This window comes from Thamnophis sirtalis, unplaced genomic scaffold (assembly GCF_051295495.1).
Source record: "Thamnophis sirtalis isolate CommonGarterSnake01/CBP01778 unplaced genomic scaffold, rThaSir2_p1.2 scaffold_4, whole genome shotgun sequence".
NCBI lineage: Eukaryota > Metazoa > Chordata > Lepidosauria > Squamata > Natricidae > Thamnophis > Thamnophis sirtalis.
The window spans coordinates 134681248-134703232 of record NW_028261384.1 but is presented as its reverse complement, the minus strand read 5'-3'; the positions used below and the strand labels follow the sequence as shown (position 1 = coordinate 134703232).

The following is a 21985-nucleotide window of genomic DNA, read 5'->3' as shown; positions in this document are numbered from 1 at the left end:
GATTCCATACAATTCAAAACTTTTAATGAAGAATATAGCTTCTCATGGAAGAAATCCCAGGAATCTTTCTGAAATGAATCCCTGAAGAGGGAAAGTTGCATGTTTTGAGATGTTATTTGGTCCTGGAAGAAGAACCTGCAGGAAACCACAGAAAAATAGTTAGAAACCAATGAGTGAAAGATGGTCAGCCACACTAAGTGTGGAGTAATAATATCTTTCGTGGTATTTTTGTTTTGCCTTTTCATTTCCGCCTCTTCTCTGCCTCAGTGATTCTGTTCCAGATGATTACACAACTCATTTTGTGATTAGCTGGTGTACCCTACAGAGACATTTCAGTATTGAAAGGGAAGGTTTTTGCATGAGATGCCTTAAGATCTATTTCACTGTGTATCTTGCACAGTAATAGACAGCTGCGTCCTCAGTTTTTAGGTTGTTCATTTGCAGGTAGAAGTTGGAACTGTCCTTGGAGGCAGTAAAACGTCCTTGGATTGTTGGGGAATAATAGTTGCTGCTACTAGATGTGTGGTAGAGAACAAGCCATTCCAGTCCTTGGCCAGGTTTCTGTCTGATCCAACCCATCCAGTAGCTGTTAACATTGAATCCTGTGACAGCACAAGTCAATTTATGGGATTCTCCTGGTTTCTTCAGTGCTTCATCTGACTGGGTCAGGACAATCTGGGAGAGGCCACCTAATGAGAAAAGACAAAGCACAATTGGATGATGGTTAGAAGGTAAGAGCCATAGTAAAGATGTAAAATTCCCTTCAGTGCTAGAAAAAAAAAACTTAATATGGTCCAAATTACAAACCTCTAGAGAATGAGGCCAGTATGATGAGAATTAAGGAGTGGGGTGTCATTGTGAAAAAGGAATGAGATTTGCACCTTGAGTTGAACCTGAAGGAGAAGGAGAGTTTAAATAGGAAGTGAAAGTCTTGTTGGCTTTGCATAAAACCTGCTGGGAGCTGTATAAATATTAGATGAAGTCCAGAAATGTACTGAAATTTAGTTCAGAATAGATGATGATATACAGTGAGATGCATATAGATGCAAGCAGTCCTCAACTTATGCTCTGGAATTTTGGTTGTTACTCAGTGCTGCCATAGGTAGAGGCAACCACATGACTGGATGCAAATCTTCAACCATTCTTTTTAGTGATTGATATCAGAATCTTTAGATTTTTAAGCAAATGCATTGCTTCAAATGGGAGGATTTTTTTTCATTGATACTTTGCTGTGTCTAGCAGATCTTCTCAAAACAGAACTTGACTTGGGAAAATAGGATGAGAGCAAATTCCATACAATACAAAACCTCTAATGAAAAGTATGTCTCCTCATGGAAATAATCACAGGAATCTTTCTGAAATGAATCCCTGAAGTGGAAAAGGAAGACATTTTGATATGTCCTCTGGCCCTGAAAGAAGACGAATCTGCAGGAAACCATAGCAAACTAGTTAGAAACCAATAAGTGAATGATGTTGAAACCATGACAATAGGGAGTAATAATGTGATCTATTGATTTGGCATATTCATTTCATCCCTTCTCTGCCCCAATGATTTTTATTCCAGAATAAAGAGAACTCTCATTTTGTGATTCTCTGGAGACATTTCAGTGGCAAAAGGAAAGGTTTTTGCATGGAAACCCTGCAACATTTCAAACCAATGGCTGTCCAATCTCTTCTTAAAAACTTCCCATGTTAGAGCATTGACAATCAGACCTTCAAGATTCTGGACATTAGCTGATTTTTGGGGTGTGTGGGATTGGGTTGGAATAATTCTTAAAAGATAGTGAGAATTCATCGTGCCCATTTAAAGATGATTGCTGTTGTTGTTATTAGTTGTGAAGTCATGCCCGACCCATCACGACTCCATGAATAATATTCCTCCCAGCCTTCCTGTCCCCTACCATCCAATGGAGTCCATTTAAACTCATGCCTACTGCTACAGTGACTCCATCCAGCCACCTCATTCTCTGTCTTCCCGTTCTTTTTCTTCCTCAGTAATTCTCAGCATTAGGCTCTTCTCCTGTGAGTCCTTCCTTCTCATTAGGTGGCGAAAGTATTTGAGTTTCATCTTCAGGATTTGACCTTCTAAAGAGCAGTCATGGTTGAGCTCCTCTGGGACTGACCGGTTGGATGGCCTTGCAGTCCAAGGGACTAGCAGGAGTCTTCTCCAGCACCGTAGTTCAAAGGCCTCAATTCTTTGGTGCTCAGTGTTTCTTATCGTCCCACTTTCACAGCCAGACATTGGAACTGAGAAAACCATAGCCTTGAATAGAGGTGCATTTGTTGGCACAGAGATGTCTCTGCTTTTTAGCATGCTTGTCTAGATTTGCTATCTAGATTTGCCATCAAAAGGTGATACTTTAATGTAATTAGCAGATCTTCCCAAACTAAAAATTTGTTTGGGAAAAGCAGCAGGCGATTTTCATTTCATGAAGCATTTAACAAAACACTTAATGAAAAATATGAGGGAAATGAAGTTCACACAGGATTCTGGGAGATTGCAAAAAAGAGGCTCAAATGGGGCATGCAAATCTGGGGGCATAATCCTCCTGAAAAGTGTGGGAATGTCTTGCTCATTTTCCATTCCTCTTTACTTTCTCTGCCACTATGGTTACTTTGTTGTTTTGTGTGGATGAGAATTGGTCCTTTCTGGCAGATGCCCTCAAGGGACAGAGGCTGAATGGTTCTGCTTTCTGCTCTTGGCTTCTCCTCCTTGGTTAGAGCATTCACATTCAGACCTGCAAGATTCCGGTATATTATACTTTCTCTACCACTCTGGTTGCTTTCCTGATTGTGTGGATGAGAATTGGTGTTTTCTGGACGATGCCCTCCAGGGGCAGAGGCTGAATGGTTCTGCGGTCTGGCTTCTCCTCTCAAGGTACCCCTGGAGTAATCGTACAAGAGGCAAAGCAGATGAAGTCACTGTGTCCCCTTGCACAATAATACAAGGCAGAGTCTTCACGCTTCAAATTCTTCATCTGGAGATAAGCTGAAGTCTTGGAATTGTCCCTCGAGATCGTGAATCTTCCCTCCACTTTGGAGTTATATCATTGACTAGTTCCTTGTGGTTGGCTTTTCCTGGAGACTTTTGGATCCAGTAGATGTCGTAGCTGGTAAAGGTGAATCCAGATGCTTTGCACGTTAAGCGAAGGGAACCTCTAGGGATTACAACATCCCCTCCAGTCTCCACCAACTGAACCTCTGCATGGCATATTGAAAATAAGACATCAACATTGAATCAGGACGAAACCTGAACAGGAACATTTAACCTCCTACTTTTTGTTACGAGAGAAGATCTATCTGAAAGAGGGATAAGGAACAGGAGTAAAGTCCAAAGAAGAATTCACACTGCTTGCCTTTCATTTACACTTTGTTGTATCTAGCAGATCTACTAAAATTTAAACTTGATTTGGGGGGGGGGAACAGCAGGAAAGGTAATTTCATAGAATTCAAAATACTTTATGAAGAATATGGCTTCTTGGTGAAGAAATCACTGGAATCTTTCTGAAATGAGTCCCTGAAAAGAAAATAGAGGACATTTTGAGATGTCATTTAGCCCTGGAAGAAGAACATTTGAGAAATTACAGCGAAATAATTAGAAATCAATCAGTGCAGCTTGTTCAACCACACTAACTGTGGGACAATAATTTCTTCAGTGGTATTTTTGTTTTGTATTTTCATTTTCATCTCTTCCCTGCCTGATAGATTTTATTCCAGATGGTTACACAACTTATTTGCTGGTTCTCTGCTATCCCCTACAGAGACATTCAGTAGTGAAAGGAAATGTTTTTGCATGAGATCCCTTAAGATCTATTTCACTGTGTAGCTTGCACAGTAATAGACAGCTGTGTCTTCGGCTTTTAGGTTGTTCATTTGCAGATAGAAGTTGAAACTGTCCTTGGAGGCAGTAAAACGTCCTTGGATTGTTGGTGAATAAGAGTTCTCACTAGATATGTAGTAGGAAACAAGGCATTCCAGTCCTTGGCCAGGTTTCTGTCTGATCCAATTCATCTAATTCTGATTAGAAATCACCTTCAAGAGTAGCCCCTGTGATGACTCACTACCAGAGGTTGTTCATTTGCAGATAGAAGTTGGAACTGTCCTTGGAGGCAGTAAACCGTCCTTGGATTGTTGGGGAATAATACTTGTTAGCAGAATCATAATAGTAAACAAGCCATTCCAGTCCTTGGCCAGGTTTCTGTCTGATCCAACTCATATAGTAACTGTTAACATTGAATCCTGTGACAGCACAAGTCAGTTTATGGGATTCTCCTGGTTTCTTCAGTGCTGCATCTGACTGGGTAAGGACAATCTGGGAGAGGCCACCTAATTAGAAAACACAAAGCACAATTCAATGATGGTTAGAAAGTAAGAGCCATAGTAAAGATGTAAAATTCCCTTCAGTCCTAGAAAAAAAAAACTTAATATGGTCCAAATTACAAACCTTTAGAGAAGGAGGCCAGCATGATGAGAATTAACAAGTGGGGTGTCATTGTGTAAAAGGAATGAGATTTGCACCTTGAGTTGAACCTGAAGAAGGAGAAGGAGAGTTTAAATAAGAAGTGAAAGTCTGGTTGGATTTGCATAAAACCTGCTGGGAGCTGTATAAATATGAGATGAAGTCCAGAAGTGTACTGAAATTTACTTGAGAATAGATGATGATATAGAATGTCTGGATGCAAGCAGTCCTCAACATATGCTCTGGAATTTTGGTTCTTAGATAGTGCTGCCATAAGTAGAGGCAACCACATGACTGGACAGAAATTTTCAACCATTCTTTTCAGTTATCGTTAAGAGAATCCTAGGATTGTAAATCAAATCCATTGCTCCAAATGGGGTCATTTTTTCTCACAGATACTGTGCTGGTCTCCTCCAGACAGGTGTCCTCCAAACAGAACTTAACTTGGGAAAATAGCAGGAGAGCAAATTCCATACAATTCAAAACATTTAATGAAAAATATGATTTCTCATGGAAACAATCCCAAGAATCTTCCTAAAAGGAATCCCTGAAGAGGAAAGGGAAGACATTTTGAGATGTCCTCTGGTGCTGGAAAAAGTTGAACCTGCAGGAAAACACAGGAAAACACAGCAAACTATTTAGAAACCAATAAGTAAATGATGTTGAAACCATGATAATATGGAAAAATAACAGGATCAATTGGTTTGGCATATTAATTTCATCCCTACTCTGCCCCAGTTTTTATGTATGTGTGTGTGTGTGTATATATATATATATATATTTAAAGTCACAACCCCTGGTATGCCCAAATATGGGAGGAAGGTCACACTTCCACTCTCTATCTTCGGCTCGTCACAAGAGACCATCCAGACAGAAATCCAATATTTTTTACTGTTGCCTTTTTATTACATTTGTTATATTTATGCTGATAAATAAATAAAGGGAGAATAGTATAGATCTATTTCAAGCTATTTAGCTCTCATCAGCTAGCCACACCCTTACTGGGAATCGAACCTGTGCTCTATTGCCTCTAAGGCAGATGTGTTAACCATTGAGCTACAGGGCTCAACTCCTTATCAGCGAGGCCAGGGTGAAAGGTATATATTTAAAGTCACAACCCCTGGTATGCCCAAATATGGGAGGAAGGGTGGAAGTGTGACCTTCCTCCCATATTTGGGCATACCAGGGGTTGTGACTTTAAATATATACCTTTCACCCTGGCCTCGCTGATAAGGAGTTGAGCCCTGTAGCTCAATGGTTAACACATCTGCCTTAGAGGCAATAGAGCACAGGTTCGATTCCCAGTAAGGGTGTGGCTAGCTGATGAGAGCTAAATAGCTTGAAATAGATCTATACTAGTCTCCCTTTATTTATTTATCAGCATAAATATAATATATATATATATATGTATATGTATATGTATATGTATATGTATATGTATATGTATATGTATATGTATATGTATATGTATATGTATATGTATATGTATATGTATATGTATATGTATATGTATATGTATATGTATATGTATATGTATATGTATATATATGTGTGTGTGTGTGTGTGTGTGTGTGTGTGTGTGTGTGTATATATATATATATATATATATATATGTATGTATGTATGTATGTATGTATATATATATATATATATATATATATATATATATATATATATATATATATATATATATATATATATATATATATATATATATATATATATATATACACACACACATACACACACACACACACACACACACACACACTTGGGGAAAGCAGCATGATAAGAAATTCCATTTCATGAAACATTTCACAAAACAATTAATGAAAAATATGTGGGAATTGAGGTTCACACAGAACTCTGGAAGATTGCAGAAAAAGCACTGGAATGGGGCATGTAAAACTGGCAGCACAATCTTTCTGGAGAGTGTTGGAATGTCTTGCTCATTTTCCATTCCTCTTTACTTTCTCTGCCACTATGGTTACTTTGTTGTTTTGTGTGAGTGATTAGTTGTATTTTCTGGCAGATGCCCTCCAGGGACAGTGGTTGAATGGTTCTGCTTTCTGCTCTTGGCTTCTCCTCTCAAGGGACCCCTGGAGTATTTGTACGAGAGACAAAGCAGATGGAGTCACTGTGTTCCCTTGCACAATAATACAAGGCAGAGTCTTCAGGCTTCAAATTGTTCATCTGGAGATAAGCTGAAGTCTTGGAATTGTCCCTCGAGATGGTGAATCTTCCCTCCACTTTGGAGTTATACCACTGACTAGTTCCTTGTGGTTTGCTAACTGTTGCCACCCACTCCAGTCCTTTTCCTGGAGACTGTCGAATCCAGTTGATTTGATAATTAGTAAAGTTGAATCCAGATGCTTTACAGGTTAGGCGAAGGGAACCTCCAGGGATTACAACACCTCCTCCAGTCTCCACCAACTGAACCTCTGCATGGCAGCCTGAAAATCAAACATCAACATCGAATTAGGACAATTATAATTATAATTTAATAGCATTTGTATGGCGCCCACTCCCTAGGGACTCTGGGCGGCTGAGGACAAAATCTGAACAGGAACATTTAACCTCCTACTTTTTGTTACAAGAGAAGATCTACCTGAAAGATGGCTAAGGAACAGGAGGAAAGTCCAAAGAAGCATATCTCCAATTATGTTGCCTTTCCTTGAGGCTAACTGGTGTTTGGCTCTGCAGATGTAAGTTTTCAACAACTCCTTTTAAGGAGATGAAGCGATTGAATTGATTTGCATCATCTCCAAATTATAAGGACGTGGTCCTTTCTTGGGGACTGCAAATGCATGTGAACAGTTTCAGCTTAAGGTCAACACAACTAACTCCTTTTCTTGTAAATCGCACCTTTAGATAAATATACTGGAGGGAACAGGTATTAAAGAATATGCCTAATATTTATTTCATATATTTTGTCATTTTCATTAAAACTCCATGAAGTTTTTAATTTAATTTAAGAAATTAATTTTAACTCATTCCATATGGATAAACCTTCTCCAATTCTTGCAGATAACATTAACATTTCATTAAAATTCACAATTGTGAACTCTGTCTCAGGCCCTGGGAATCCTAATAATTGTCTCCACCACATTTAAAGAGTTGGGCACTTTTAAGCCTTTTCAAGATGAAACAATATTAATTGTGAGATCCAAAATCATTTAACTCCTAGTCTAAATCTTGAAATGGATATTAAATAATTAAGCAAAACATTCATTTTACTCTCATAACCAAACATGTGTGGTGACATTCTGTTTATTTCTTAAAGTGCCAATAAATTTAGTGCCATTTAGATCTCCTGGGGAGTGTTGTTCCTTTAAGTTGGGTTTTTGACACAAATTTTAGAATCTGGATACTATCCTGAAGAAAGCCTAAACTGTCAATACTGATGGGCATTAAGGGACAATGAGAGAGAATGAAGTAATGTAAGTAACCTGATCCTATGGCTTTATAGGTAATAACTGGCACTTTGAAGTATTTTTTTTTTTTGTAACAAATACAGTAGTATTCAGGAAGTAGATGGCAGTGTTTACAAGTTTGGATCTATGGTATATATTCTATTTTCTTTTGTTTTAAGGTCAGTTTCCTGTTACTGTTAAAACAGTTAAACAGTAAAGCACATGTTGACTGTACACTTTGTTTGATTTGTGGTTATATAAACAGAATTTCTAACAGAAGCTAATGCTACTAATACAACAGAAGTTTTATAAGGGTTAAACTGTGGATCGCCCTAAATCCTCAAATAATGCAGTTTATAAATGTTCCTCCAGGTCTTCCAGTCCCCTTCCAGTCCCCTCAGTCCCCAGAGTCCATTTTAGCTCACGCTACTTCATTGACTCCATCTACCCACCTCATTCATTGACTCCATCCAGCCACCTCATTCTCTCTCATCCCCTTTTTCTTTGCCCTCAATCGTTTCCCAGCATTAGGCTCTTCTCCAGAGATTATTTCTTTCTCATTAGGTGGCCAAAGTATTTGAGTTTCATCTTCAGGATCTGGTTCTATGAACAAATTTTCTAACAGACGATAGTGCTTCTAACACAACAGAAGTTTTATTAGGGTCAAATTGTGCATCTCCCCTAAATTCTAAATTCTCAAACAATGCAGATTAAAATCTTCTTCAACTACCAACTACTTTGAAAAGCAACTACCAAAGTAAACATCAGAAGAACCTGTCTCTGGGGGAGAACAGTCACATGAGAAAACTTCTTACAAGACTCTTCCTCATTCTCACAAATTTCAAGGAGGAAGAGGGAAGCATTGAGAGTTGAAAGACTATTACTGTATCTTTTTAAGGAAAATACTTTTGATGTATATGTATTGGGTTTCCTTGTCTGGAGTAGCTTGAAGGTTTGACTGAATGCAGAGTAAGGTATGATTGGTTCAGTTTCTATTGAAGAAGAAGCAATGGAAACATCAGTGAACAGGTTGCTTTAACAAAATTAAACAGTCATTGTTACAAAAGAAAAGAGAGCCAAAGCAGTTTTACAGCTTTGCAATCAGTAGATAATATTTGTAAGCAATTCAAGCAGCTACTGATTCACTGGAGTATAAGAAAGATGGGAAATGCAGCTGAATCAGACTTCCAACATTCTAATAATTTCAGCTGCTCTTTTTTTAACATTCATTTGATTTCATTTCATTTATTTCATTTGTATGCTGCCCTTTTCCCCGAAGGGGACTCAGGGCGGCTCACAAGTTGAGCAAGGGAAGGGGGATACAAACAGTTTGACACCAACACAAAACAATACATAAATTAAAAGCCCAACAATCATACCATTCGAGATAGGGGCAACAATTGTTTAGCCCCAGGCCTGTCGGAACAGCCAGGTTTTAAGGGCTTTGCGGAAGGCCTGGGGGGTGGTGAGGGTGCGAATCTCCATGGGGAGTTCGTTCCAGAGGGTCAGAGCAGCCACAGGGAAGGCCCTCCTCCGGGTAGTCACCAGTCGACACTGGCCGGCGGATGGAATTCAGAGGAGGCCTACTCTGTGGGATCTAATCGGTCTGGTGGAGGTAATTGGCAGCAGGCGGTCTCTCAAGTACCCAGGTCCAATACCATGAAGGGCTTTATAAGTGACGACTAGCGCCTTGAAGCGTATCCGGAGACCAATAGGCAGCCAGTGCAGTTCGTGGAGGATAGGTGTTACGTGGGTGAACCGAGGTGCACCCACGATTGCTCGCGCGGCTGCATTCTGGACAAGCTGAAGTCGCCGAATGCTCTTCAAGGGCTGCCCCATGTAGAGCATGTTGCAGTAGTCCAGTCTAGAGGTCACAAGGATGCAAGTGACTGTTGTGAGGGCCTCCCAAGGTGGCGCAGTGGTTAAAAGCAGCACTGCAGGCTACTGCTAGATCAGCAGGTCAGCGGTTCAAATCTCACCGGCTCAGGGTTGACTCAGCCTTCCATCCTTCCGAGGTGGGTAAAATGAGGACCCAGATTGTTGGGGGCAATATGCTGACTCTCTGTAAACCGCTTAGAGAGGCCTGAAAGGCCTATGAAGCGGTATATAAGTCTACTGCTATTGCTATTGCTATTGCTATTGCTCCCGGTTCAGGTAGGGATGCAACTGGTACACCAGGCAAACCTGGGCAAATGCCCCCCTGGTCACAGCTGACAAGTGGTGTTCAAAAGTCAGCTGTGGGTCCAGGAGGACTCCCAAATTGCGGACCTGTCTGAGGGACATACTGTTTGATCCCCCAGCCTGAGAGATGAAACACTTGGCCAATTAGTAGGAGGGAAGCACAGCAGCCACTTGGTCTTATCTGGATTGAGTACAAGCTTGTTAGCCCCAACCAGTCCCTAACAGCCTCGAGGCCATGGCACATCACGTCAACCGCTTCATTGAGTTGGCATGGGGCGGACAGATACAGCTGCGTATCGTCCGCATACTGGTGGTATTTTATCCTGTGCCGTTGAATGATCTCACCCAGTGGTTTCATGTAGATATTAAACAGGAGGGGGGACAGGACCGAAGCCTGCGGTACCCCGTACGTCAGGGGCCTAGGGGTCGATCTCTGCCCTCCGACCAACACCGACTGCGACCTGTCCAAGAGGTAAGAGGAGAACCACTGTAGTACAGTGCCTCCCACCCCCACCTCCCGCAGTCGTCGCAGAAGGATACCATGGTCGATGGTATCGAAAACCTCTGAGAGGTCAAGGAGCACTAGGACGGAGGCATAACCTCCATTCCTGCCTCTCCAGAGATCATTGATCAATGCGACCAAAGCGGTTTCCGTGCTGTAGCCAGGCCTAAATCCCCACTGGAAGGGATCTAGATAATCGGTTTCCTCCAAGGACTGCTGGAGTTGAAAGGCTACCACCTTCTCAACAACCTTCCTCACAAAGGGGAGGTTGGAGACTGGACGATAGTTGTTTAAAACGACTGGATCCAAAGATGGCTTCTTCAGAAGGGGTCTCACCACCGCCGCCTTTAGAGCAGGGGGAAAGAACCCCTCCCAAAGGGAGGCGTTAACAACCACCTGGATCCAGCCCCGTGTCACCTCCCTGCTGTTAGCAACCAGCCAGGAGGGGCACGGGTCCAGTACACATGTGGAGGTACTTACAGCTCCCATGGCCTTGTCCACGTCCTCAGGGGTAACAGCTTGAAAATCAATCCAGTGATGTCCTGCCAGATTATCCCTTGGTGCCTCAGCTGGTTCTGCGCTATTGGAGTCCAGGTCCGCCCGAAGCCGAGCAACTTTATCCGCGAGGAATTGGATGTAATCCTCAGCTCTGCCTTGCAAAGGATCACTCGTATCCCTCCTATTTAGGAGGGAATGGGTTATCCTGAACAAGGCGGCTGGGTGCAACTCAGCGGAAGCAATCAGAGAAGCAATGTGTGTTCTTTTAGTCGTCCTAATTGCCCGGAGGTAAGCTCTGATGCTAGATATTAAAAGTGCTCGGTCTGACTCGGACTTACTGGATCTCCATCGTTGCTCTAGGAGTCTCTTTCGGCACTTCATCTCCCGGAGTTCCTCAGTAAACCAAGGGGCCCTCCTGGATCCACTGCCTCAGATCGGCCATAAAGGTGCAATCCGGTTAAGAGCCTCTGTCGCTGCTGAGTTCCTGGCAGCAACCAGAGTCTCTGCCGGACTGCGGACGAGGGTATCAGGAATAACTCCAAGCTCCGTCTGAAATCCCAAAGCGTCCATAAGTTGCCTGGGGTAGAACCACCTAATCGGTTCCTCCTCCCTACAGTGGGGGTTTGGTCTCTGAAAGTCAAGCCTCAGTAGGTAGTGGTCCAACCATGACAGGGTTAAGATCTCACTACCCCTCAAACCAAGATCACAACTCCACTGCTCCGAGCTAAATACGAGGTCGAGCATGTGACCCGCCGAGTGAGTCGGGCCCCGAATTACTTGGGTCAAGCCCATGGCTGTCATGGAAGCCATGAACTCCTGCGCTCCATCAGAGTGTTCATCGAGCGAAGGCAAATTGAAATCCCCCAGAACCATAAGCCTGGGAAACTCAATTGCCAGCTCGGCTACCGACTCGAGGAGCGAGGGGAGGGCTGCTGCAATGCTGTTGGGAGGCAGGTACGTTAACAGCAAGCCCACTTGACCCTTGAGGTCCAACTTCACCAGCAGGGACTCACACCCGACAAGCTCCGGAGCAGGGATCCTACGAGGTACTAAAGACTCTCGGATAACAATAGCCGCACCCCCCCCCCTTTTTTTGGGATCGCGGCTGATGAAGCACCTGAAAACCCTCTGGGCACATCTCTACGAGGGGGACTCCTCCCTCCGGGCCCAGCCAGGTTTCAGTAATACATGCCAGGTCTGCCCTCTTGTCTAAAATTAAGTCCCGAACGAGGGGAGCCTTATGAACTACAGACCTTGCATTTAGCGACAGCAGCCTGAGACCAGGGTCCTGATTACTCGCGCCATCTGGCCTTGGAGTGGGACTCATAGGGCCGGAAGGAGGGATCTCTGTAACATAGCGAGCCCTCCTTCCCCGGTAATGGCCAGCCCTAAAGTCCCCGCCATATCTGCTCCTCCCTGTTAAGACCGTAATGCTCCGGCCCACTCCCGTGTCCGTAGTCCCTCCACCCACCCCCATAGCCCCCATATTTCCCGACAGGCCCTTCGAATCATTCATCTTGAGATTGGAATGGGCCCAGATCCCCCCAGCACTTCTGCAGAGCATTCAGTGTGGGGGAACCTGGTTCCCATCCCAATCCTCGCTTACACACCCAAACGTTCACTCACTCACACCCCCACAAAATTTAAAATACAACAGTATAATATAAAAGGGGAAAAATTACACAGGTTAAAAGTGGGAACATTCACTTATAATCATACACATCCACACTACTTACATGAAAGAAATTGCGCAGGTATAATAGCTGATAAAAAATAGGTGAACAGTCCGCATGTGGGGACATAAAGTCCATAAAGTAACAGCACAATAGACCGGTCAAGCTGGGATGATGTGGGGGAGCTAAAGTGGCCTCTTTCTTCAAAAGTCTGGTGTAGGAGGAATAGTAGTCGGGATGGCAAGGGTAAAGTTTCTGAGATAGTAGTGGGCGATGAAAGCCACAATAATAAACGCAGTCCGGGGGGAGAGATGCAGAGCTGAAAGTCCAGCGGGCTAAGTCCATAAAGATGAAACATAATTGGAGGGGCCAGCTAAGGTGGATGATAAAGATGGCAAACAGAGAAGCCACCCCCCAGCCACAAAAAAGGGCAAACCGGGGGGGGGGGGGGGCTTGCACACCCAATAAGATGGGAAGTCGGCTGTTGCTGTTGCAGATTGAAAGGTAATGGACGGGGGGGAAGATGCAGGAGAGCCGTAATGGTGGTTACGAACTAGCCACTCGATCACCCTGGGCCCTAACCCCTCCATCCAGGCTAGCCACCCCTTCACCTGGTCCACATTGACAAAGTGGGCCAGACGGCTAAGCCGGGGCATTTTCGAAGTGGCTTCAGTGAGCCAATAGGGTAGCAAGCCAGCAGCAGCCAACATCAATATAACAATAATTAATATAATCAGGGCGGCAGTCATAGTAATCATAGCTAAGTCAAAACTCCCCAAGCAAACGCAGGGGCGATGTCCTCCAAGAAACTTAGCCACAGCGTTCTCCCAATTGCAGCGACAAACCAGGTCTAACAAGCCAACAGCAGCCCTGCGATAGTCATAGTCCCCATAATCTCCAAGCCTAATGGTAATCGCGGGGAAACCCAAGCCCCCTCTGCAGCTAAGTCACAATGTCTTCTAAAGCTGAGCCGCAGCGTTTTCAAACAGTCTCAGCAACCAGAGGCACAACAACAGTCACGGCAGACAAAGCAGCGAAGAAAGAGGGGGGGGGGGGGAGGTGAGGCTTTCTCAGCCAGCAGTTAGATGAAGGTCGAAGCTCTCTCCAGCCAGCTGGATCTCCAGTCCGCGGCCAGCGTCGGACCCCCAAGAAGTCGCTCGTACCCTGGCCTCTCAAACGCTCTCCAAACACTCCAAACGCTCTCCAACACTCCGAACGCTCGGAACGCTCTCCGATGCCTTCCAAGGCCAGCTGGGTCGCCAGCTGGGTCGCGGCGTCTTCCGAGTGGCTTCCAGGCGGCATCGGCGTCTTTCTCAAAAAGCAGCCTTGGAGAGCAATATCTCTCCAGTCTGCTGCCAGGCCCCCGAGGAAATTGCTCATACCATGGCCTCTCTCCAGCTCAATTTCTGAGGCCAATTTCTCCCTTTTTTGGCTGTTTTCCCTGTACGGACGCCAGAGTGGTGGACTCGGCAGACATGTTCCTCGCACATGCGCAATTTTCAAAATGAGAGGTGGAATTTACGCTCATTACATTTGATTTACAGTTGTTGTATTTAGCAGATCTTTTCAAAAGAAAACTTGATTTGGGGAAAAACAGGGGGGGGGGGGAAATTTCATAGAATTCAAAATATTTTATGAAGAATATGGCTTCTTGTGGAAGAAATCCCTGGAATCTTTCTGAAATGAATCCCTGAAGAGAAAAGGGAGGACATTTTGAGATGGCATTTAGCCCTGGAAAAAGAACATTTGAGAAACCACAGCAAAAGAATTAGAAACCAATGAGTGAAACTTGTTCAGCCACATTAACTCTGGAGCAAAAGTTTCTTCAGTGGTATTTTTGTTTTGCGTTTTCATTTTCATCTCTTCCTTGCCAGAGTGATTTTGTTCCAGATGGTTACACAGCTTATTTTGTTGTTCTTGGATGTCCTCTATTGAGACATTTTCTTAGCGAAAGGAAAGGTTTTTGCATGAGATCCCTTAAGATTTATTTCACTGTGTCTCTTGCACAGTAATAGACAGCTGTGTCTTCGGCTTTTAGGTTGTTCATTTGCAGATAGAAGTTGGAACTGTCCTTGGAGGCAGTAAAACGTCCTTGGATTGTTGGGGAATAATACTTGTTAGCAGAATCATAATAGTAAACAAGCCATTCCAGTCCTTGGCCAGGTTTCTGTCTGATCCAACCCATCCAGTAGCTGTTAACATTGAATCCTGTGACAGCACAAGTCAATTTATGGGATTCTCCTGGTTTCTTCAGCACTGCATCTGACTGGGTCAAAGCTACCTGGGAGAGGCCACCTAATGAGAAAAGACAAAGCACAATTGGATGATGGTTAGAAAGTAAGAGCCATAGTAAAGATTTAAAATTCCCTTCAGTGCTAGGAAAAAAAAAACTTAATATGGTCCAAATTACAAACCTCTAGAGAAGGAAGCCAGTATGATAAGAATTAACAAATAGGGTGTCATTGTGAAAAAGGAATGAGATTTGCACCTTGAGTTGAACCTGAAGAAGGAGAAGGAGAGTTTAAATAGGAAGTGAAAGTCTTTTTGGCTTTGCATAAAACCTGCTGGGAGCTGTATAAATATTAGATGAGGTCCAGAAGTGTAGTGAAATTTAGTTGAGAATAGATGATGATATAAAGTGAGATGCATATAGATGCAAGCAGTCCTCAACTTATGTTCTGGTATTTTGTTTGTTAGATAGTGCTGCCATAAATAAAGGAAACCACATGACTGGACACAAATCTTCAACCATTTTTTTTTTAGTGATTGATATGAGAATATTTTTAAGCAAATGTATTACTCCAAATGGGGGGGGATTTTTTTCATTGATACTTTGCTGTGTCTAGCAGATATTCTCAAAACAGAATTTGACTTGGGAAAATAGGAGGATAGCAAATTCCCTACAATTCAAAACATCTAATGAAAAATATGTCTCCTCATGGAAATAATCACAGGAATCTTTCTCAAATGAATCCCTGAAGAGGAAAGGGAAGACATTTTGAGATGTCCTCTGGCCCTGAAAGAAGACAAATCTGCAGAAACCATAGCAAACTAGTTAGAAATTAATAAGTGAATGATGTTGAACCCATGACAATAGGGAGTAATAATAGGATCTATTGATTTGGCATATTCATTTCATCCCTATTCCGATTCAGTGATTTTTTCCCCCAGAATATGGAGAACTCATTTTGTGATTCCCTGGAGACATTGCAGTTGCAAAAGGAAAGGTTTTTGCATGGGATCCTGTACCATTTCAAACCAATGGCTGTCCAATCTCTTCTTAGAAATATCCAGGGTTAGAGCATTCACATTCAGACCTGCAAGATTCTTGTATGTTATACTTTCTCTATCACTCTGGTTGCTTTCCTGATTGTGTGGATGAGAATTGGTCTTTTCTGGAAGATGCCCTCCAGGGACAGAGGATGAATGGTTGTGCTTTCTTCTCTTCGTTTCTCCTCTCAAGTAATGGAGTGATTGTACATTGAAGAAAGCAAATGGACTCACTGTGTGCCTTGCACAATAATACAAGGCAGAGTCTTCAGGCTTCCAATTGGTCATTTGGAGATAAGCTGAAATCTGGGAATTGTCCCTGGAAATGGTGAATCTTCCCTCAACTTTGGAGTTATAGCACTGAGTAGTTCCTTGTGGTTTGCTCACTCCTGCCACCCATTCCAGTCCTTTTCCTGAAGAGTGTCGGATGCAGTGGATTTCAGAATTAGTAAAGTTGAATTCAGATGCTTTACAGGTTAGACAAAGGGAACCTCCAGGGATTACAACACCCCCTCCACCAATTGCACATCTGCTTGGCAGTCTGAAAATCAAACAGAGAATGAGGAGAAAACCTGGACAGGAACGATTATTACCTCCTACTTTTGTTTATGAGAGAAGATCTACCTCAAAAGACGGATAAGGAATAGGAGGAAAGTCCCAAGAAGCATATTCCCAGTTATGTTGCCTTCCCTTGAGGCTAATTGGTGATTGGCTCCGCAGATGTACGTTTGTAAGAACTGTTTTTTAAGGATATGAAGCACTTGAATTAATTTGCATCATCTCCGTATTATAAGGACGTGGCCCTTTCTTGGGATCTGCAAAATAATGTGAACATTTTCACCTTAAGGTCAACACAACTAACTTTTTTACTTATAAACTGGCACTTTTAGATAAATGCCCTGAAGAAAACAGGGTTTGCACAAATGATGCCTAATATTAAATTCATATGTGCAGGTGAATTTTTGCAAGATCTGCTTTTAAAGAGAGAAAGCCATTGAATTCATTTGCATCATCTCCATATTATAAGGACGATGTCCTTTCTTGGGGACTGCAAAATCATGTGAACATTTTCAGCTTAAAGTCAACACAACTAACTCCTTATCTTGTAAGTTGGCATTTTCAGATAAATGTACTAGCCAGAATTGGTAATGAACAAATGACTTGAATATGCCTAACAATTTCCTCTCCCAAATTAAACAGTTGTCAGCTTCTCAGCCTTTTCAAGATCAAACATTTCCATTCATGAGGTTCCAATATCATTTTACTCCCAGTCTAAATCTTGAAGTGGATATTAAGTAATTAATTACCAGACTCAATTAACTCTCAGAACTAAAATGTGTGGGGAAATTCTAGCTTTCATGTTCATTTCTTAAAGTGCCAATAAATTTAGGGGCATTCAGATCTGGAGGCTGTTGTTTCATTAAGTTGGAATTTTGACACAAATTTTAGAATCGGTTCCCATCCTGCAATAAGCTTGCACTGCCAGTACTGGTGGGCATTAAGGGACAATCAAAGGGAATGATTTAAGACAAGTAACCTGATCCTATGGCTTTATAGGTAATAATTGGCACTTTGAAGTATTTTGGTGTAGCAACTACAGTAGTATTCAATTAGTAGACAGCAGTCTTTTCAAGTTCGGATCTATGGTATATACTCTATGTTCTTTTGTTCTAAGTTACAGTTAAAGCAGTTAAGCAGTAAAGCACATGGTAACTTTGCACTTTGTTTGATCTGTGGTACTATAAACAGAATTTATAACAGAAGCTGGTGCAATTAACACATTAGATGTTTTATCATGGCCAATTGCATATCCCTCTAAATTCTCTAACAATTCTGATTAGAAATCACCTTCAAGAGTAGCCCCTGTGATGACTCACTACCAGAACATCATTCAGAAGAATCTGGGTCTAGGGGAGAACAGTCACATGATAAAACCTCTTACAAGAACCTTCCTCGTCTTCTCAAAATAGAACTTTTTTGGGGGGAAATAGCAGGAGAGGAGATTCCATACAATTCAAAACTTTTAATGAAGAATATAGCTTCTCATGGAAGAAATCCCAGGAATCTTTCTGAAATGAATCCCTGAAGAGGGAAAGTTGCATGTTTTGAGATGTCATTTGGTCCTGGAAGAAGAACCTGCAGGAAACCACAGAAAAATAGTTAGAAACCAATGAGTGAAAGATGGTCAGCCACACTAAGTGTGGAGTAATAATATCTTTCGTGGTATTTTTGTTTTGCCTTTTCATTTCCACCTCTTCTCTGCCTCAGTGATTCTGTTCCAGATGATTACACAACTCATTTTGTAATTCTCTGCTGTCCCCTACAGAGACATTTCAGTATTGAAAGGAAAGGTTTTTGCATGAGATGCCTTAAGATCTATTTCACTGTGTATCTTGCACAGTAATAGACAGCTGCGTCCTCAGTTTTTAGGTTGTTCATTTGCAGGTAGAAGTTGGAACTGTCCTTGGAGGCAGTAAAACGTCCTTGGATTGTTGGGGAATAATAGTTGCTGCTACTAGATGTGTGGTAGAGAACAAGCCATTCCAGTCCTTGGCCAGGTTTCTGTCTGATCCAACCCATATAGTAGCTGTTAACATTGAATCCTGTGACAGCACAAGTCAATTTATGGGATTCTCCTGGTTTCTTCAGTGCTGCATCTGACTGGGTCAGGAGAATCTGGGAGAGGCCACCTAATGAGAAAATACAAAGCACAATTGGATGATGGTTAGAAGGTAAGAGCCATAGTAAAGATGTAAAATTCCCTTCAGTGCTAGAAAAAAAAAACTTAATATGGTCCAAATTACAAACCTCTAGAGAAGGAGGCCAGTATGATGAGAATTAAGGAGTGGGGTGTCATTGTGAAAAAGGAATGAGATTGGCACCTTGAGTTGAACCTGAAGGAGAAGGAGAGTTTAAATAGGAAGTGAAAGTCTGGTTGGCTTTGCATAAAACCTGCTGGGAGCTGTATAAATATTAGATGAAGTCCAGAAGTGTACTGAAATTTAGTTGAGAATAGATGATGATATACAGTGAGATGCATATAGATGCAAGCAGTCCTCAACTTATGCTCTGGAATTTTGGTTGTTAGTCAGTGCTGCCATAGGTAGAGGCAACCACATGACTGGATGCAAATCTTCAACCATTCTTTTTAGTGATTGATATCAGAATCTTTAGATTTTTAAGCAAATGCATTGCTTCAAATGGGAGGATTTTTTTTCATTGATACTTTGCTGTGTCTAGCAGATCTTCTCAAAACAGAACTTGACTTGGGAAAATAGGAGGAGAGCAAATTCCATACAATACAAAACCTCTAATGAAAAGTATGTCTCGTCATGGAAATAATCACAGGAATCTTTCTGAAATGAATCCCTGAAGAGGAAAAGGAAGACATTTTGATATGTCCTCTGGCCCTGAAAGAAGACGAATCTGCAGGAAACCATAGCAAACTAGTTAGAAACCAATAAGTGAATGATGTTGAAACCATGACAATAGGGAGTAATAATGTGATCTATTGATTTGGCATATTCATTTCATCCCTTCTCTGCCCCAATGATTTTTTATTCCAGAATAAAGAGAACTCTCATTTTGTGATTCTCTGGAGACATTTCAGTGGCAAAAGGAAAGGTTTTTGCATGGAAACCCTGCAACATTTCAAACCAATGGCTGTCCAGTCTCTTCTTAAAAACTTCCCATGTTAGAGCATTGACAATCAGACCTTCAAGATTCTGGAAATTTGCTGAGTTTTGGGGGTGTGTGGGATTGGGTTGGAATAATTCCTAAAAGATAGTGAGAATTCATCGTGCCCATTTAAAGATGATTGCTGTTGTTGTTATTAGTTGTGAAGTCATGCCCGACCCATCACGACTCCATGAATAATATTCCTCCCAGCCTTCCTGTCCCCTACCATCCAATGGAGTCCATTTAAACTCATGCCTACTGCTACAGTGACTCCATCCAGCCACCTCATTCTCTATCTTCCCGTTCTTTTTCTTCCTCAGTAATTCTCAGCATTAGGCTCTTCTCCTGTGAGTCCTTCCTTCTCATTAGGTGGCGAAAGTATTTGAGTTTCATCTTCAGGATTTGACCTTCTAAAGAGCAGTCATGGTTGAGCTCCTCTGGGACTGACCGGTTGGATGGCCTTGCAGTCCAAGGGACTAGCAGGAGTCTTCTCCAGCACCGTAGTTCAAAGGCCTCAATTCTTTGGTGCTCAGTGTTTCTTATCGTCCCACTTTCACAGCCAGACATTGGAACTGAGAAAACCATAGCCTTGAATAGAGGTGCATTTGTTGGCACAGAGATGTCTCTGCTTTTTAGCATGCTTGTCTAGATTTGCTATCTAGATTTGCCATCAAAAGGTGATACTTTAATGTAATTAGCAGATCTTCCCAAACTAAAAATTTGTTTGGGAAAAGCAGCAGGAGATTTTCATTTCATGAAACATTTAACAAAACACTTAATGAAAAATATGTGGGAAATGAAGTTCACACAGGATTCTGGGAGATTGCAAAAAAGAGGCTCGAATGGGGCATGCAAATCTGGGGGCATAATCTTTCTGAAAAGTGTGGGAATGTCTTGCTCATTTTCCATTCCTCTTTACTTTCTCTGCCACTATGGTTACTTTGTTGTTTTGTGTGGGTGAGCCTTGACTACAGGGGCATTTGTTGGCAAATGTGCTGGATTGTTGCCATCTGTGCTGGATTGCTGCCAAGGCCTGGACTGTGCTGGATTGCTGCCAAGGTCTTGTCTGTGTGTTAATAAATCCTTGCAGGCTTCAAATGGTTCATCTGGAGTTAAGTTGGGTTTTTGACACAAATTTTAGAATCCGGATACCATCCTGGAGCAAGCCCACACAGCCAACACTGATGAGCATTATGGGACAATGAGAGAGAATGTAGTAATGTAAGTAACCTGATTCTATGCCTTTATAGGTAATAACTGGCACTTTGAAGTATTTTTGGGTAACAATAACAGTAGTATTCAGGCAGTAAATGGCAGTAAATTGTTTACAAGTTTGGATCTATGGTATATATTCTATTTTCCTTTGTTTTAAGAACAGTTTACTCTTACAGTTAAAACAGTTAAGCAGTAAAGCACATGTTGGCTGTACACTTTGTTTGATCTGTGGTTATATAAAAAGAATTTCTAACAGAAGCTAATGCTACTAATACAATAGAAGTTTTATAAGGGTTAAACTCTGCATCGCCCTAAATTCTCAAACAATGCAGATTAGAAATGTTCCTCCAGGCCTTCCAGTCCTCTACTATCCACCAGAGCCCATTTTAGCTCACGCCACTTCATTGACTACATCCAGCCACCTCATTCTCTCTGGTCCTCTTTTTCTTTTGTCTTCAATCGTTCCCATCATTAGCCTCTTCTCCAGTGATTATCTCCTCATTAGTTCGCCAAAGTATTTAAATTTCATCTTCAGGATCTGGCCTTCTGAAATGTCAGAGTTGATCTCCTGTAGAACTGTCTGCTTTGATCACATTTTTCCTGTTACAGTTAAAACAGTTAAGTAGTAAAGCACATGCTGACTGTACACTTTGTTTGATCTGTGGTTCTATGAACAGAATTTCTAATAGAACCTAGTGCTACTAACGCAACTGAAGTTTTATTAGGGTCAAATTGTGCATCCCCCTAAATTCTCAAAAAATGCAGATTAAAATCTTCTTCAAGACCAGCCCTGTTGAAAAGCCACCAGCAAAGTAAACATCATAAGAACCTGACTCTGGGGGAGAACAGTCACATGATAAAACTTCTTACAAGCCCCTTCCTCATTCTCACAAATTTCAAGGAGGGAGGGGGAAGCATTCAGAGTTGAAAGACTATTACTATATATTTTTAAGGAAAATACTATTGCTCTATATGTATTTGGTAGAGTGTTCAGGCTTCAAATTGTTCATCTGGACATACGCTGAAGTCTTGGAATTGTCCTTCGAGATGGTGAATCTTCCCTCCACTTTGGAGTTATACCACTGACTAGTTCCTT

At 42.0% G+C, this 21985-nt stretch overlaps 1 pseudogene and 1 gene segment (V, D, J or C); both read right to left on the bottom strand.

Annotated features, from left to right (window-relative positions):
• Positions 1-375: 375 nt before the first annotated feature.
• Positions 376-856, bottom strand: LOC148046741 (Ig heavy chain V region pseudogene; annotated as a pseudogene).
• Positions 857-18372: 17516 nt separating this feature from the next.
• Positions 18373-20866, bottom strand: LOC148046740 (Ig heavy chain V region-like). The segment is given in 2 exon segments: positions 18373-18686; positions 20827-20866. Coding segments are annotated over 2 exon segments (354 nt in total).
• Between the last annotated feature and the right edge of the window lie 1119 nt (positions 20867-21985).